Source organism: Oncorhynchus mykiss, chromosome 19 (genome assembly GCF_013265735.2).
Source record: "Oncorhynchus mykiss isolate Arlee chromosome 19, USDA_OmykA_1.1, whole genome shotgun sequence".
Lineage (NCBI taxonomy): Eukaryota > Metazoa > Chordata > Actinopteri > Salmoniformes > Salmonidae > Oncorhynchus > Oncorhynchus mykiss.
In genome coordinates, this window is record NC_048583.1 from 43,410,115 (window position 1) to 43,428,133 (window position 18,019).

At 46.1% G+C, this 18,019-nt stretch overlaps 1 protein-coding gene across 2 annotated transcripts in view; it reads left to right on the plus strand.

Annotated features, from left to right (window-relative positions):
• The window catches only part of LOC110497931 (latent-transforming growth factor beta-binding protein 2), a 160,756-nt gene that overhangs the window by 130,842 nt on the left and 11,895 nt on the right, over positions 1–18,019 (plus strand). Inside the window, exons 15-30 of one of the 2 annotated variants that reach the window (XM_036954882.1) lie at positions 270–368; positions 1,279–1,404; positions 1,898–2,026; positions 2,200–2,319; positions 2,639–2,758; positions 6,367–6,489; positions 6,674–6,796; positions 6,914–7,039; positions 7,151–7,276; positions 7,401–7,526; positions 7,624–7,749; positions 8,278–8,403; positions 9,580–9,705; positions 10,048–10,167; positions 14,798–14,920; positions 15,621–15,749. In XM_036954882.1, the coding sequence (XP_036810777.1) occupies positions 270–368; positions 1,279–1,404; positions 1,898–2,026; positions 2,200–2,319; positions 2,639–2,758; positions 6,367–6,489; positions 6,674–6,796; positions 6,914–7,039; positions 7,151–7,276; positions 7,401–7,526; positions 7,624–7,749; positions 8,278–8,403; positions 9,580–9,705; positions 10,048–10,167; positions 14,798–14,920; positions 15,621–15,749 (1,968 nt within the window). The remainder of the gene's footprint in view (positions 1–269; positions 369–1,278; positions 1,405–1,897; positions 2,027–2,199; positions 2,320–2,638; positions 2,759–6,366; positions 6,490–6,673; positions 6,797–6,913; positions 7,040–7,150; positions 7,277–7,400; positions 7,527–7,623; positions 7,750–8,277; positions 8,404–9,579; positions 9,706–10,047; positions 10,168–14,797; positions 14,921–15,620; positions 15,750–18,019) is intronic. The other variant, XM_036954883.1, reaches the window with a different exon arrangement.

Genomic DNA, 18,019 nt, shown 5'->3' on the forward strand with positions numbered 1-18,019 from the left:
CTCCCCTGCCAATGAAATTGATAAAGTATATAGGTTGAGTTGATCTATGAGTCCCGCTGATGTCTTTTATTGTGCCGTTTTTATCCAGCAGAAAGGGCATATTTCATCTTTACATCCCTGCCATGCTACCGTAAGATGACCTTGTGAGTGATTGTCATGACATTGCCGGTTGGAAAAGCAGATACTATATCAGTGTCTCTCTCTCTCTCTCTTTCCCTCTCCCTCCCTCTCTCTCCGTCTCTCTCCCTCCCCCCAACTCTCTCCAGTAGATGTGGTAGAGAAAGTCACTCCTGACTCTCCCGTCAACCTGGGGCCTGAGTCTGAGGGCCAGCGTACAGCCTCCATCATCGTGGCCACTCAGGTCACAGGTGAGAGTCATGGTCACAGTACACTGCATGGCCACGCCACTTCAATGAAATTACGTTGAACCAACGTGGAATAGATGTTGATTTGACATCACTGTGCCTTTGACATCCACTGATTTTACGTTAGTAACAGTACATTAAGAGATGCAGTTTTATTTTGATTTGATGAGGTGAACAGTCTACTCATAATTCTCCCCAATAACTATATAAATGATGACTTGCAAGTAAACTTTATTCTTTCTAGATACAGATGGGATCTCAGTGAATTTGTGAGTTGTGTCCAACAGGCCTATTTGATAGACATTTCTGAGGGCTGACCTGTAGTTTAGCAAGGGTCTCTTAGTGGACCCTCTACTCCAAGCCAACTCGGCTTCATGCTTCCGAGTAGCACAGAGGGTGAGAAACCAGAGAGAGGGCGAGAAACCAGAGAGAGTGTGCCTTTTGGAAGAGATAAATGGACTGGACAGCTGCCAGGCGCTGGGCCTGCATGAAAAGAAGAGAGAGAAGACTGTGTGTTAGTGACTCGCGGTCATCCTATGGAGAGGGTCAGAGCTCTGAGCCAAACCCAGTAGCCCACCCTCAGCTTGTGCTTACAAGAACCACTTTGGACTGAAACAAACAACGACAAGTCCAATGACAGGCTTAACAGTGCGTTGCCCTTCTTCTCGTTCTGACCCTTAATGAGCACCTGCCCCCTCTTACAACACTACACCAATCTGTCCTCCCATCCAAGGCTCCACCATAAAACAACCTGAACGTTTCCATGGAGAATAACATGTGGTGGACGTGTGAATTAGGAAGAGTTGTGAACAAAGGGTTACCCAATAGGATCGGACGAACACGGCATGTCTATGTACTGAGGTATTGTCTTGAATGTTTACACAGGTTACTCAGTGTCAGTATCTCCTCACAGATATTGACAAGTGCGCCATCACTCCAACCATATGTGGCCATGGGCTGTGCGTGCCAGTGCAGACAGGCTACACCTGCTACTGTGACCCCGGCTACAAGCTGAGCGCGCTCCAGACCAACTGCATCGGTAAGACGGGAAGAGGCGGGCGGGTAAAGGGGGCTTCTCCGAGGGTTCTGTCAGCTCTCCATATCATTGTCTCAACACGAGCTTCGCTGTTCACACCACATACTATACAAGCACAGAGACCTTGAGAAATCAAGAGCCAAGTGAAAGCAATCCCTGTGTTTATGTTGACCCGTTATGCGATGCCTGACAACACGGTCGGAGTGATCCAGAGAGCTGCCACGGAGCTTTAATCCGTTACCTCACTCTGCAGTCGCCGTCCAAGCCCTGCTCTGGGCCATCACGAAGGAATGCCTGCACTGTGGAGGGGCTCCAGAGTGAAGGGTTGGAAAGTGCAAGGTCTTCAGTGGTGAAATGTAACTGAAATGTAACACTCTGGCCTCTCCTCCCACTCCACTCTCTCTCTCTCTCGCTCTCTCTCTCTCTCTCTCTCTCTCCCTCTCCCTCTCTCTCTCTCTCTCTCTCTCTCTCTCTCTCTCATATTCTTTTTCTCCAGATGTGAATGAGTGTGAGGAAGACCCTTGTGGAGGGAAGGGCCGTTGTGTGAACACCTTTGGCTCCTACACTTGCCACTGCTACAGCGGCTACAGCAAGGTCATCACCCAGAACAGGAAGTTCTGCCATGGTAAGAGGAGGAGGCAAAGCATGCTGGGTGCTGTAGTTTTAGCTGTAGTTTTCCTGCTCTCATACCAGAAAAGAACTGGTAAGGACAAATTCAGACAAGCAATGTTCCTCTAAGCCAGATTCGTAGAACAAGTCTTCTTTGTTACTCTGACTTGTTCGGGTGATTTTGTGCAGATATAAATGAGTGTGACATGGCCAACAAGTGCCAGGATGGGGACTGTTTCAACACAGAGGGATCTTACTCCTGTGAATGCAAGAGTGGCTACGCCAAGTCCTGGAGGGGACAGTGTGAAGGTGAGTCCAGCACAGAGACAGATAGGCTTAACACTCTGAACTAACAGAACATCACACTGCAGCTTGGCCAGCGGTGTTTATTGACTGCCCTGGGTTCCTGTCCAATCCAGCCACAGAACAGCCATTGTTGTATTTTCCTTAGTTCTGTGCCAGGGGAAAAACAATGTAGAGACTTTAAATTGGAGGCCGTACCAGAGAGGGGCTGTGTGCATGGGTATTGGTCTGTGTGTGTGTAAATGCAGACTGGATCCAGCTAATCGAAGGCTTGTTTTAATGGTATTTCCTCACCTCCCCTCTCCCTCCCCTGTTCCCTGGCCAGATGTGGATGAGTGCCGGGACCCCCACTCATGCCCCAGTGGAAGGTGTGTCAACGCCCCAGGCTCCTTCCAGTGCCAGGCTTGTGGCCCCGGGTTCAAGGCTGCCAGAGGGAGATGTCTGGGTAAGAGTGGCCTCCAAAGGCCATGCCTGGAAATGAACTGGGTTTCCCTCTTAAACTTCTTTATGATTGGATAATATTCCCCCAGCCTGCCTGGCACATTTTACGTGAGCAAAGCTTGCTGTTGGTAACACCAGAAATGACAAATAAGACGTCATCAGTGCAACAGTGAATGGTCTTAAGGACGTGTTGACAGGCCTGATACTCTACAGTTTGCCTTCAAATTGGACACAGCTGAATTAGATTTTTCACTAGTGTTTTAGCTCAAAAGTCTGGAATCATTGAGGATTCTAGAATAATTATCTCAGGGCTTGAGTGAGTGACTCCTCGACTAGGTCCTCTAATCTCACGTTTTAATTGTTTATTTTTTTACACTTCACATACAAACTTATACATATAACAACAACTTACAGACACACACAAACAATGACTACATCTTATCTGCCCTGACCCGCATGCTCACTCCCCCATCCCTCATTATCGTTTGCCACTTGGCCTTAAATTGTAGCAATTCGTTTTTTCTCGGTTGCCAATGGTATTTCAATAATAAATCATTTGATTTTTCCATTGTGTCAATGATGGCGGATTGATTGACTTCCAAGATTTTAGTATATGTTTTTTTCAAGATGAGTGATAAGAAGAAAATCCTCCTGCCCATTGGGTCTCACTACACCCCCATATGCCATGTCTTGAAATATGCAGACAGATGGATTCAAAGTAAGTTTACATTGTAATACAGTACTTCTGACAGCCAACTTTCTAGCTCGGCCCACAACTTCCAAGACTTTATAGCATTCCAAGAAAGCATGGATTATTGAGTCATTATTCGTTTTACACTTGAGACATGACTCTGCCTGAAGGATTTGTGAATTTTGTCTCTTGTATAAAACATTCTATACATTAGTTTAAACTGGATTAAGCATAAATAACTGTAATTTCCTTAGTTATGCTCCAACTTTCCCTCCATCAGTTCTTTTTAAGTCTTGGTTCCAATAGTTTATATTTTTTTCTAGGAGATTGTCAGTTGGATATGCTCTCTGCAAGGTTTTATATATCTTACCTATCATATGAACATCCATTTCTGACTCAAATAAGATTCCCTCAAGGTTGCTTTGATGTCCAAAAGTGATATGCCTCTTTTAAGTTGCATGTTTTTAAAACGATCTACATTGGTCAGTCCAAAATGTATTTTTAATTCTGCCATGGAAATACATGTACTGTTTATGGTTTCTATGCCTTTATGTTTCTATGGTTTCTAAGGCTTAATATTGGATGTTGTATTTTCAGGGGACTACCACATCACCCCAACCACAGTGCAGAGTAGCAGTAGAGGCCTGGTGGGCCTTGAGTGATGGCAGTGAGTTAGTGACACCTAGGCTAGGTCCTCCACTCTCTCACTCTTTCCCTTCCAGTGGCTCCATTATTTGTGTAATATCTGCCCCTCCTGCTCTCCCCACCTATCCCTAGCCCCCGGGGCCAGACCCATATTGTTTAAACACATCGCCTTGTTATTGCTGATCTTTTCATATCATCTGCTGCTGTAAAAGATTGTTTATAATACTTCATTTTGGGAGAGTCAAAATATTTTCCCTTGGCCTCAGCCTTAAACAAACAGCCTATTATTTTTTGAATGGCTCTGGCCACTGCAGTGGAGTCCGGAGTGAGGACTGAGTGAGGACTGAGTGAGGACTGAGTGAGGACTGAGATATATGGAGGGGTTAATATTGTGGTTATATTGGTTATGTGGTTATTCACCTATAGCCCTGCCTCTGTTACACTATAAAACCTCTGAGGGTTTATACAGCTCCAATACACAGTCCATGACACACTATACAAGGTCTGTAGCATGCTGAAGGAGCCAACAACACAGCGTAGCAACCCCGCTAACCTCGAGGTGCTCATGTTACATAAGAGGCACTCCTGGCTGGTATTGCGTCATCTTCTCCCTCTCGCCACTACCATCCCCACTCATCAAGAAAAGGGTTGAATATTTGAGCTTCTGAGGTGATTCATTTGTCAAATTCAAGTTCTCCCAGTCAGTGGTGTAAAAATACTTTAAAGTACTACTTAAGTCGTTTTTTGGGATATCTGTACTTTACTTTACTAAAATTGTGCTATCTGGTTTGCTTAATATAAGGAATTTTCAATTATTTGTACATTTACTTTTGATACTTAAGTAAATGTAATACCAAATACTTGTAGGCTTTTACTCAAGTAGGATTTAACTGGGTGACTTTCACTTTTACTTGAGTCATTTTCCATTAAGGTATCTTTTAATCAAGTATGAAAATGGAGTACTTTTCCCCCACTGCTTCCAGTCTGAACTCACATGTGAAAGGTGAACGTAATGTTCAGTCAGTTTTTGACATTTCTAAAATGTCTTCCCAATGATTCCTATGACTAAACAAGGCTGGAGCTTACCTCATGGGTTCTTTGATTACTTCAATCTGATTCCCTTCAAAGAAAGTACTACATTAGCTCCACTGTTGTCTGCTAAGAGGTCTTTAAACACATACAATCAATCCTCTCATAGCGTTCTATGTTATGATGTGGAGTATAACTAGCTGCTGAGAGGCACTTCCTCTGGAAATGAGGTGGAACACAGGAGTTAAATAAACCCCCACTAAAAGGACCAGCAACAGGCTAATATCCACATGGTGAAGAAACTCAACTCAACCAGGGACCATGTATGCAAGCAGCAAGTGTGTTCCCCATGTTTGTTTCCAGCATCTGCCTTAGTCAATTGCCTGTACACTCTTTACACTCTTAGAAAACCTAAAAGGGTTCTTTGACTGTCCCCATAGAGAACCCTTTTTGGTGCCAGGAACCCTTTTGAGTTCTATGTAGAAGCCTTTCCACAGAGAGTTCTACATGGAACCCAAAACGTTGAACCTGGAACCAAAAATGGTTCTCTTATGGGGACAGAACCAAAGAAACCTTATGGAATCCTTTTTTCTAAGAGCGTAGGACAGTAGTTGGAATCCAATTGGCTGCGTAAATGGATAAGCTTAGTTGGTTGTGCGATAGAGAGAACAGCTCCAGCCCCATGTCAGACATATCGTAGAGGACTGAGAGATGCCAGGAGATTGCAGAAACAACGTTTTGGGCCGTACTGACAGACGTCTGGCTAGAGCCACCGCAGGCAAGGCAAGGCACACACAAAGCCCTGCCTGTGTTCCACTGGATGTTTTCAGCGCTGTAGCCGTCTGTTTCTACTGTCTCATTCACCTCACATTAAAGCTGCCTGCACAGCTGTGTGGAGAGAGTTCAACTCTGCCCACTCACACACACACATCTCCATGCTCGATCCACACACGAGATAGAACCGTCTGGCACATGCTTAGATCCATGAAATACAGTTTTTGATTTATGCCTTTTGGAGTCTACTTTAAAACAATATTTTTGCATGAATGTTTCTACACAAATAAAGTGTTTCTTCCGTTATCCTGTGTATTGACTTAGAGCGTGAAGTGGAACATATTAAGGCAGGACAATAGATAACGACAAACATTCACGGTAACAGTGTATTCCTACTGATCATGTCATGGGTTGTGGGTGTTTTTCATACCTGTCATGGTGACCTTAATGTTATTGACCTGTCTCGCCCTCAGACGTAAACGAGTGTTTGGACCAATCGGTGTGCTTCCATGGTAGGTGTGTCAACTCCGAGGGCTCTTACAGCTGTAACTGTTACCAAGGATACCAGGCCTCTTTGGACAACAACAGTTGTCAAGGTACTTGTTTGTGAGAACAGTCACACATACATTTCCCAGGTTTGGTCTTAAAGTGACAGTTCTCTGAATGGGCAATAGTGCTACTGAAGAAGCCTTAGAGGTCCAGGGCTTTCAATAAATGTTGTTAACCGTGAGGAGCAGTGGTGGTTTAACGAGGTCCTCCTCCACACTGTCTTTTCTCCAGATATGGATGAGTGTCTGCTCCCTGGTGCCTGCCTCCATGGCAGGTGTGTCAATCTGGATGGCTCCCACAGGTGCAGCTGTAACCCTGGTTACCAAACCACTCCTGACAGCAGGGCCTGTGAAGGTCTGTAAAGGATTAGATGTGATGTGTGTGAAATATGACTCTTCACGGTATAACGCAGCTCTCTTTGAGCCCTGAGCTCTCTGTGGCTTTTTTAATGCCTCATCATTGTTTTATTAGATGTCGATGAGTGTGCTACTCCTAATGTGTGCCCCGGGGGAATTTGCACTAATACCAAAGATTCCTACTCATGCAAGAACTGCAGCCCGGGATTCCAGCGATCAGCTGATGGACAGAGATGTGAAGGTACTGTATGTAACCTGTACAACATTTAGTGTTTCAGTCAATGGTATAACTACCATGTCAGATAGTGTGTAGCAACCTACTTTACATTCTTAATCCCTGTCCTTGTTCCAGATGTGGATGAGTGCTCCCAAGCAGACATGTGTCTAGGAGGGGTATGTGCCAACACAGAGGGCTCCTTCACCTGCACCAGCTGTAAGGACGGATACCGGGTTTCCCAGGACAGGCAGAGGTGTGAGGGTGAGTGCAGTCAAAGCCTTCCCCAGCTGGCACATTCACCCACGCCTTCTAAGACTTGCCCTTTGCGTGTATCAACTGTATCAATAGTAGATCTTGTCTGTGCTTGTCTGCGTGTCTCCTCCAGATATTGATGAGTGCCAGTCTGGGTCTGTGTGTGCTAATGGAATCTGTCTGAACTCTGAGGGCTCCTACTCCTGCATCACCTGTCCCTCAGGCTACAGCGTCTCCCTTGATGGAGAGCTTTGTGAAGGTTTGTCCATCCTCCCTGAAACCACATCTAATGGTCTGTCCTGAAGGAGTTGTATGTTACCGACCAGTCTGAGTTTGTTTGTTACTTATTGGAACAGATATTGATGAGTGTGCGCTGCCCACTACGTGCCCCAAGGGAACATGCACCAACACAGAGGGTTCTTTCATCTGCACCACCTGCAGGCCAGGCTACAGAGTGACTGAGGATGGGCTGGAGTGTGAAGGTGTGTTATGGTATGCTGTGTAAGGATGTTAGGTTCTGCCCTCGGCCCTGCGTGTGTCAGACGTAAGAGAGGGTGCCAGGAACACCCCACTGGGCCCTGTGTGAGTCCAGCCAGGCCTCTCTCTCACACATTGCCTGTTTTAACAGCAGGCTCAGGTTGTCTGTAAATGGCATCAGGTGTGACGACTTGGACACAAAGCCCCTCTCCTGAGCTAAAGATCCCAAAATACTCCTCCCAGACATCACATCATAACTGGGTCCTGGATCCCTCTCCCTCTGGCACCATGTGTTCGAAAGAATGAGCCATAGGCCTCAAATATAACACAGTGAAGTCAGCCTGTCCCACTGATAGATCAGCTGGAGAGATAGATGTGTTGACAGTGGAACTTTATGCCATATCATTTATAAACTGATCAAAATGATTACATGTGGCACACTGTCATGTCTTCCACCAGGCCTGCTGACCTCTGCGACAGCTCAGGGATGTAGTTAACAGGGCTTCTCTCTGTCTCTCTGTCCTGTTGTTCAGATGTGGATGAGTGCTTGGTGGCTAACGTGTGCCCAGGCCAGCTGTGTAGGAACAGTCCCGGATCCTTCTCCTGCAGGAGCTGTGGGACTGGCTTTACCCTGTCTGAGGACGGCTCCCACTGCATGGGTAAGACTGCCTAACTAACCTCTGGAAAACACTTACCCCCACCCTCCCCTTCTTCTCCCCAAGAGGAAGACTACAAATCCAGTCCGTTATTATTCAATGTTATTTAATGGAAGGGTGGATCGAGACCAGGACAAAGATATCCTTTTTGAAATGTTTTGCTCTGGGAAAATCCTGAAAACAAGTTCAATTCAGATTTTGATTGGGTTTTAATGGATGTCTCCATGCCAGGATTAACGGCCTAATTTGAAATTAAACCGACCTCTGCCCTGCTCTTATGTAGTCGGTACACACTGTGGAACTCCTCTTTTGACCCACAGGCAAACAGAGCCATTTCAATCACTTAACAATGGAATGCACTATTTTCCCAATATTAAATATAATCTGTACCAGAGCAAGGAATTTTCAATGATCACATAACAGAGAGCCAGGGAGTGTTTGTTGATAAAGTAATTATACCCAACCTGTAATAGCTTGCTGTTTTGGAATCGATGCCTGTCCTGCATACTTAGCCTGTCTCTCCATCCTTTTTAATAAAGCACTGTCAGTGCAAGCTAATAAAGGAGGCTTTGCTTACTGTATGTGCAGACTGACTCCTTGCATTCAGCCATTAGTCATGTTATCAGGCCAGAGACTCTGAGAGGCTGTCTCCTTGCATTCAGCCATTAGTCATGTTATCAGGCCAGAGACTCTGAGAGGCTGTCTCCTTGCATTCAGCCATTAGTCATGTTATCAGGCCAGAGACTCTGAGAGGCTGTCTCCTTGCATTCAGCCATTAGTCATGTTATCAGGCCAGAGACTCTGAGAGGCTGTCTCCTTGCATTCAGCCATTAGTCATGTTATCAGGCCAGAGACTCTGAGAGGCTGTCTCCTTGCATTCAGCCATTAGTCATGTTATCAGGCCAGAGACTCTGAGAGGCTGTCTCCTTGCATTCCGCCATTAGTCATGTTATCAGGCCAGAGACTCTGAGAGGCTGACTCCTTGCATTCATCCATTAGTCATGTTATCAGGCCAGAGACTCTGAGAGGCTGTCTCCTTGCATTCAGCCATTAGTCATGTTATCAGGCCAGAGACTCTGAGAGGCTGTCTCCTTGAACTGATAGGCTAGATCTGACCTCACTCATGTTATGATGATCTCTCTCTCAATCTCTCTCCTTCTCTCTCTCTCTCTCCTTCAGACATAAACGAGTGCCTGTCCATGGGGGTCTGTCCCATGGGCGTTTGCAACAACACAGAGGGCTCTTACTCCTGTATGACCTGTGACCTTGGCTACACGCTGGCGCCCAATAAGCTCTCCTGTGAAGGTACACATTTTTTTACTAGGGACCTAACTCTAATGTCCCTTCACTCATGCTGGAAGTTCTCCTCTTAAGCTGATGATTTATTTCCAGTCAGTCACAGCTCTGCATGGTAGACCAACACTGATATGTGTCGTCATAATTCCCTGAAGTCAATTCTGAAAATGATGTATATTCTTGTGGGAGGTTGTAACACTTTCCTCAAAGTTTTGGCCACATTATTTGGAGGATAAACTGAGAACCCACTTGGATTAATAGCCAATGATCTGCCATCTGTGGTGTGAATGTGTCACGCTACATTAGACTGTATGGTATGTGTGTTTCCCCTCCGTGTCCCCTCCCCGGCAGACATCAATGAGTGTGAGGACAGCGGTCTGTGTCTGGGAGGACAGTGCACCAACAGCCCCGGCTCCTACAGCTGCTCCTGTCCCCCGGGTCTGGAGCTGGTGGATGGGACGTCCTGTAGAGGTACACACACAAACACATCAAAAGTGGAATTCTAGGATCCCAACACAACCACAGAGACAAATACAGTGCCTTCAGAAAGTATTCATGCCCCTTGACTTATTCCATTTTTTTGTGTTACAGCCTGAATTCACAGTGGATTACGTACATTTTTTTCACCCATCTGCACACAATACCCCATAATGACAAAGTGAAAACATGTTTTTAGAAATGTTGGCAAATTTATTGATAATTAAGTACAGAAATCTTATTTACATAAGTATTCACACCCCTTTGTTATGACACTCCAAATTAAGCTCAGGTGCATCCAATTTCCTTTGATCATCCTTGGGATTTCCCTTCAACTTGATTGGAGTCCACCTATGGCCAATTCAATTGTTTGGACATTATTTAGAAAGAAACATACCTGTCTATAAGGTCCCACAGTTGATACTGAATGTCAGAGCAGAAACTATACCATGAACTCCAAGGAACTGTCCGTAGATCTCCGAGGTAGAATCGTGATGAAGCATATACAGTATCTGGGGAAGGGTATACATCAATTTCTAGAGTGTTTCAAGTTTCCAAGCGCACCGTGGTCTCCATCATTGGCAAATTAAAAAAATATGGAACTACCAAGACTCTGCCTAGAGCTGGCCGTCCAAACTGAACAAGAAGGACCCTGGTCAGGAAGGTGACCAAGAACCCAATGACCACTCTGACAGAACTACAGAGTTCCTTGAGATGGGAGAACCTGCCAGAAGCACAAGTCTCTACAGCACTTTACCAATCTGGGCTTTATGAGAGAGTGACCAGACAGCGTCAGGGACTGGGAGACTGGTAAGGATAGAGGGAACAATGAATGGAGCAAAATACAGACAAATCTTTGACGAGAACCTGCTTCAGAGTGCAAATGACTTTAGACTGGGGCGAAGATTTAAGTTCCAACAGGACAATGACCCCAGGCATACAACCAAAGCAACGCTGGAATGGCTTCAGAACAAGAATGTGAAAGTCCTTGAGTGGCCTAACCAAAGCCCAGACTTGAATCCGTTTTAAAAATCAGTGGAAAGACTTGAAGATTGCTCTTCACCGCCGATCCCCATCTAACTTAACAGAACTTGAGAAACTCTGCAAGGAAGAATGGAAGAAAATCCCCAAATCCAGAAGTGCAACGCTGATAGACATACCCAAGGTGACTCAGAGCTGTAATCACCCCCAAAGGTGCTTCTACAAAGTATTGACTCAGATGTATGAATACTTATGTAAATGTGACATTTCTATATTTCATTTAATACATTTGCAAAAATGTCTAAACATGTTCTCACTGTCATTATGGGGTATTGTGTGTAGATGGGTGAATTCAGGCTGTAGCGCAACAAAATGTGGAATAGCCAAGGGGTATGAATACTTTCTGAAGGCACTGTAAGTACAATGAAAAGGCTCTTTATTGCTGATCTTAAGTAGCATTAGTTGATTGATTCTGTTTTAAATTAAGCGCCCAGTTAAACGTTTAAGGAGGCTAGGAGTTAGGACTGCGGTATAGCCTGAATTTAACATTGAGCCCAGAGGAAAAACTAACAGCTGCAGAGTTACTTCACTCACACAGAGCATTGGTTTACATTCGTGCAGGGTTGCCCACCGTACGTGGCTTCGTTGAGGGATGTGGCGTTGAAACTGTGTTCCCCAACAACTCTGGTGGGGAACCTCCCAGTGGCTGTGTACAGTACTTAGGCTGCACTCACATACTCTGGAACAAACACTTTCCTTTAGATGGTGCTTCTGTGAGCGTTGTACAGGTGAGTATGTAGAACTGGGACATTTTCAGTTTCAAGGAATTGTGTACAGATCCTTGCGACATGGGACCGTGCATTATCATGCTGAAACATGAGGTGATGGCGACGGATGAGTGGGACTACATTGGACCTCAGGATCTCGTCATTTCCATTAATAAAATGGAATTATGTTCGTTGTCCGTAGCTTATGCCTGCCCATATCATAACCCCACCTCCATCATGGGGCACTCTGTTTACAACGTTGACATCAGTAAACCATTCGCCCACATGACACCGTACACGTGGTCTGCGGTTGTGAGTCCTGTTGGATGTACTGCCAAATTCTCTAAAATGGCATTGGTGGCTGCTTATGATAGAGAAATGAACATTAAATTCTCTGGCAACATCTCTGGTGAACATTCCTGCAGTCAGCATGCCAATTGTGCACTCCTTCAAAACTTGAGACATCTGTGGCATTGTGTTTGGTGTCAAAACTGCATATTTTAGAGTGGTATTTTATTGTCCCCAGTACAAGGTCCACCTGTGTAATGATCATGCTGTTTAATCAGCTTCTTGATATTCCACACCTGTCAGGTGGATGGATTATCTTCACAAAGGAGAAATGCTCACTAACAAGGATGTAAACACATTTGTGCACAGAATTTGAGATAAATAAGCTTTTTGTGCATATGAAAAATGTAGGGGATCTTTTATTTCAGCTCATGAAACATGGGACCAACACTTTACATGTTGCGTTCAGCAAGAGTCAGTATCATTTGTGACACACCCATCCTCTCTCTGGGGATGTCCTTAGTGTGTATCAGTCATGTGGATTTGGAGGAAATGGGACAGTTAAATCTCCTGTTCAGCTGCGGATGAGTGTCAGTCTAGGGTGATCAGTGGAGAAGGGGACTGTCTGAACACAGATGGTTCCTACCTCTGCATCTGTCCCTATGGATGCACCACAGAGGGAAACGGCTTCCAAGATGAGCGAGAACAAGCTATAATGCTAGGATTATAACTAACTACCAACTGGTTTGAATGCATTACCACAATTAGCACGAGCCACAAGTTCCTCCTGTCTGGGTAAGGACAGACAGTGCATGCAGAGGGCAGCTTGTACTCCCTGATCCTGTCTCTCTCTGGGCTGACCCCTTTCCCCCTTGCTCTCCCCACAGCTCCAGCTCCAGTTAGGCAGCAGGGATCAAACCCAGCCATTTTTTCTAATAGGCTATTGCCAGACATCAACAGTCTCACTGCTCCTCCTCTTTCACCTCCAATTGACCAGGTTTTATGTCATTCCAGCCGCACCCATTGCCCTGGTCACACCAGAGAGAGAAATGCTGCTCCTGACTGTTGGCCAGAGCACTAGCTAGCCTTTCACTGGAACTTTCTGGAGCATTAGCTGTCAAAATACAGAGGAATGGAGCACTCTGGAAGAATCAATATGAAAGGAATGTAACTCCGGCTAAAGCTGCATATTATTGATTCTGGCCTGTTTTACTGCTGAGAGGTATCGAGCATTAGCGTAACCTGAATGACAAATCATTGGGCAGTACACAGTGCATGTTATCGCTGTGATGCAGGCAAGCATGGAGCAGGGCCACTCTCTGGGGGTGGAAGATCCTGGAGAGGGCTATAGTGGGTGAGGGGCCCAGGGTGCGAGGGGACTGGACCTCTTCCAGGCCATACGTACCCGGCAGGCTAGGCAGCCCCTCCCCAGTGCCCTGTGATGATGGCTGGGCTTTCCATTCAGTCTGCTGGGCTGTGGCCATGTACTGTAGCACCAGACATCATCCACAATAGAGAGCAAGGCAGGTCCAACCTGCACTCACCTGGCCCTCTGCCACAGCAAATATTATTCTATAAATCAGAGGCTGGGCATATATATTCAGGTCGTCTGCCATTGTGTGTGCAGTGCTGACACAGTGAAAGCCAGGCCTCTCTGCCATGGGCCCTGCAGGGAGAGGAGACGGGGGAAGGAGGGGTCAGGTGAGCCCGAGTGGTTGGCCTTCTGGTTGGCTCACAGGTGAACTGGCTGGATGGCTTGCTGCTTACAGGGCTATGGGCGCTGGTACTGTCTGGGACATAACCATGGACAGTGGACTAACCTCAATAAATCATAAAGATGAACTACTAATCACTAGTCAATCTAGTATAACCTGCCATACAGCTCTGTTTTAGATAAATCATTGCTGTAATGTTTGTATCGAATCACATGGCTATTAAACCGGAACATAAATTGAGGTGCTGTCCCATGCTGTTTTCAGAATGTTTTGTTCCCTTTACCCCTACATGTGTTTACTGTCTACATTGAAAAATTTGTCTCATTATCAGCCCTTGGCAAAATATGTTTTATTTTTGTTGCTTTTCTGCCTTGACCCCACTTATTAGGCTATTCAGTCCAAATACCTTGTAAGTTGTGTTGTAATGTGGCAATTACACCAATCTACATTTAATCAAGCATATAGCCATCATTATATGCTTTTTACTAGTCGGAGGGAATGTTCCCAGACCAATAGCTAGGTTACATACTGTTTTCATATTTTGCCAGTACCATAAAGTGTTCCAAATGGACAATGTATCTTATGCTCAGACAAGCCCTTGATTGCAGACATGTATTATTTTCTTCATGTTAAGAGAGAATGAGATTCTCGGTGGCTGACTGATTCATAGTACACCAAAGAAGAAAATACGCCATGACTTTCATAAACATAGAACACTTTCTTTCATACTTTCCTCTCTTCTTATTTCCATTTCTCTCTCTCTGTGTCTCTCTGTCTCTGTGTCTTTCTCTCTGTCTGTGTCTCTGTCTTGCTGTGTCTGTCTCTCTCTGACTCTTTCTCTCCCCCTCTCCTGCTCCTCCTCTTTCCCTCCAGATGTTAATGAGTGCAGTAAGGACGGCGTGTGCTCCCATGGCCAGTGTCTCAACACAGATGGCTCCTACCTCTGCCTGTGTGAGGCTGGCTTCAAGTACTCTGCAGACACAGCTGACTGTGAGGGTAAGAACACTCTACCGACTTCATAACTCCCTCACTCTACCCACAATCCACTGCTTCTGCCCCAGCTGAAACACAGTGTTTTCACAACATTTCAGAAGAGTTAATAGAACATTCCGGTCCCTTTAGACCAGAGTCCGCCCTGTGTGTGAAACGTTTTTGTAACGATTGATTATGTAGCTGTAGTCAATGCAGTGTCAATGGTGACATTCCCTCAGTGAGAGTCCAACTATGGCCCAGAGGCTTTCCTCGGGCTGTAGTCTTGCGCCACAGGGAGCTCCCTGTGGCTGGAGCTCTGCTCCCCATCTTCCCTTGGGGAGTATGAATCACCCCATTGTGGGATGGAGGTGTTTCTCCCTCTGGAACGTGTCCCTTTGCTTCTTCACAAGTTCTTCGGTTCCTGTGCAAATATTGTTCTTGGCCATGCCCAGTGTCTGCTGCTGAGCACTGAGGACAGCAGCACCACAGGCCTCCTGGCCGGGCCTACTCATGCTGGGGAAACATTGTACTGTGAGGAGTGGAGGGGGAATTGGATTGGTGATTGAGTGAGTGTGTGTGCATGTGTGTGTGCATGTATGACATAAGCACATGGATATCTCAGTCCTCCTGGCCGGGCCTACTCATGCTGGATATCCATGCTGCTGTGAAGGGTGAAGAATAGGAATGATGTGTGTATGACATTAGTACATCTTTCTCTCCACAGATCAGAATGAGTGTAAGGAGTATGGTAGCTCGGTGTGTGGCATCTGGCTCTGTGAGAACACCATTGGCTCGTATCGCTGCTTCATGGGCTGCCAGCCTGGCCTGTATGGACAGGACAACCCAGACTGTGGTAAGTAAGTGGACCACAGGCCCTGTGCTTAGTCAACAGGCAATGTACTTACTTAGGGGATAGCTGAAGGCACTTGAATATCAGCCTTACTGCTCATTCACCTTGGGCAGTTGTCTGAAAGAAACACTCTGCGTTGTCTCGATGGCCCCCCTAGCCCACCCCCATCCTACAGAGATACCGATATCAGCCTGGCACTCACACACAAAGAGGCTCATGTGAATCAAACGCTATCAGGTGCACTCAGCCTTCCTGGTCAGGGGAGCAGAGTGAGGGGAAATGGGCCCTGAAATTGGGCCACTTGATAATAGGGCCAGGTCTCATCCTCCAGACAATGGGGCTAATGGAGTTTTTTTGGCAAGGGCGATGGGTATAACCTGATCGCCACTGTTCTCCTCTCTAAGTGGGGCAGGGCTGTCATCTGATGGGACATACGGTGCACCCCACCCCTCCCAGCCAGCCTTTGCCCTCCTCATGCCATTGCGACAGACACCCAGTCGGGTGGTCACCTGGTATGGCCTGGGAGGGGTGGAGACAACCGACACATCTGGGTCTAACATCTATCCAACAACAACAAAACAGCCCTGTCTCCATGACAACAGAAAACAACCCCGCCTGTGTGTTAACTGGCAAAGACAGACCATCAGTCTGTGTATGTGTGTGTCTATGAGAGATTAACATAATTTTACTATATTCAGAAGAGTGTTTGATTAGTGCTGGAGCACACCCGTTTTCGAAGCAGTTTGTATTGGCGGTGGCTGCCGCTGTTGTTCCCCTCTGCTGGTAAACTTCTCAGTTACCGTAAAACATGAATCAAGTCGGTTTTAGAAGAGGCATAGCTGACATTGAACAAAAACATACAGGCCATTTGCTCTTATCAAAATGGCTTCCAAACAGGCAAGGCCAGGACTGAAGGGCAGAGTGTGATAGCATGATCTACTGGAATGATCTAGTGAGCCCCGGATGGGGCGGACTGAGAGAGAGGGTTTTGAGATGCATTGAGCACCATGTTATATTCTCATCGCCATGACTCTTTATTTGACTCACACTGGAGAGCGGAGCGGCAGCACACCGGGGCCGATGACAGAGCCTGGCTTGGTGTGGCCCTCTCCCCTCGGAGGACTATGATGTTGTGTGGCTGGATCCCATCATGGAGGGTGTTGTGAGAGGTGGCCAGATCCAAAACAGCTGCTCACAGCCTCCTCACCTCTGTTTTACCATTTAGCGTCAACATGGCCCATCCTCTGCTCGCAGAGGCTCAATTCAATATAGTCTGAATAAGTTCTGTGATGTAAATACGTGCAGATGGTAATTGCATTAGGGCCCCACCGGGTAGCCATGTTGTTGTGTAACTGTCTCCTCTTACTTATCTAACCACCAATAAGGTTTTTCCACAGCAGCTTGACTGTTACGATCACACATTGTGGATGATGATCCACCACACTGTTTAGGTTGAGCCTGTTAAAACTCAACAGTCCAAATTATAACACCCCAGAGCATTGTAACAGCTCCATCCTCTCTGGTCCAGTCCAGTGATGCAGCCAGCCGTGGCCGTCTCTGACCCACTCTCTCTTCACCTCTGCTCTGATGCCAGCCTCCCTCCTCTCTTCCAGGCTACCCAGCATCTCCCTGGGACATACAGTGGGGCAAAAAAGTATTTTGTCAGTTACCAATTGTGCAAGTTCTCCCACTTAAAAAGATGAGAGAGGCCTGTAATTTTCATCATAGGTACACTTCAACTATGACAGACAAAATGAGAAAAAAAATCCATAAAATCACATTGTAGGATTTTTTATGAATTTATTTGCAAATTATGGTGGAAAATAAGTATTTGGTCAATAACAAAAGTTTATCTCAATACTTTGTTATATACCCTTTGTTGGCAATGACAGAGGTCAAACGTTTTCTGTAAGTCTTCACAAGGTTTTCACAACCTGTTGCTGGTATTTTGGCCCATTCCTCCATGCAGATCTCCTCTAGAGCAGTGATGTTTTGGGGCTGTTGCTGGGCAACATGGACTTTCAACTCCCTCCAAAGATTTTCTATAGGGTTGAGATCTGGAGACTGGCTAGGCCACTCCAGGACCTTGAAATGCTTCTTACGAAGCCACTCCTTCGTTGCCCGGGCGGTGTGTTTGGGATCATTGTCATGCTGAAAGACCCAGCCACGTTTCATCTTCAATGCCCTTGCTGATGGAAGGAGGTTTTCAATCAAAATCTCACGATACATGGCCCCATTCATTCTTTCCTTTACACGGATCAGTCGTCCTGGTC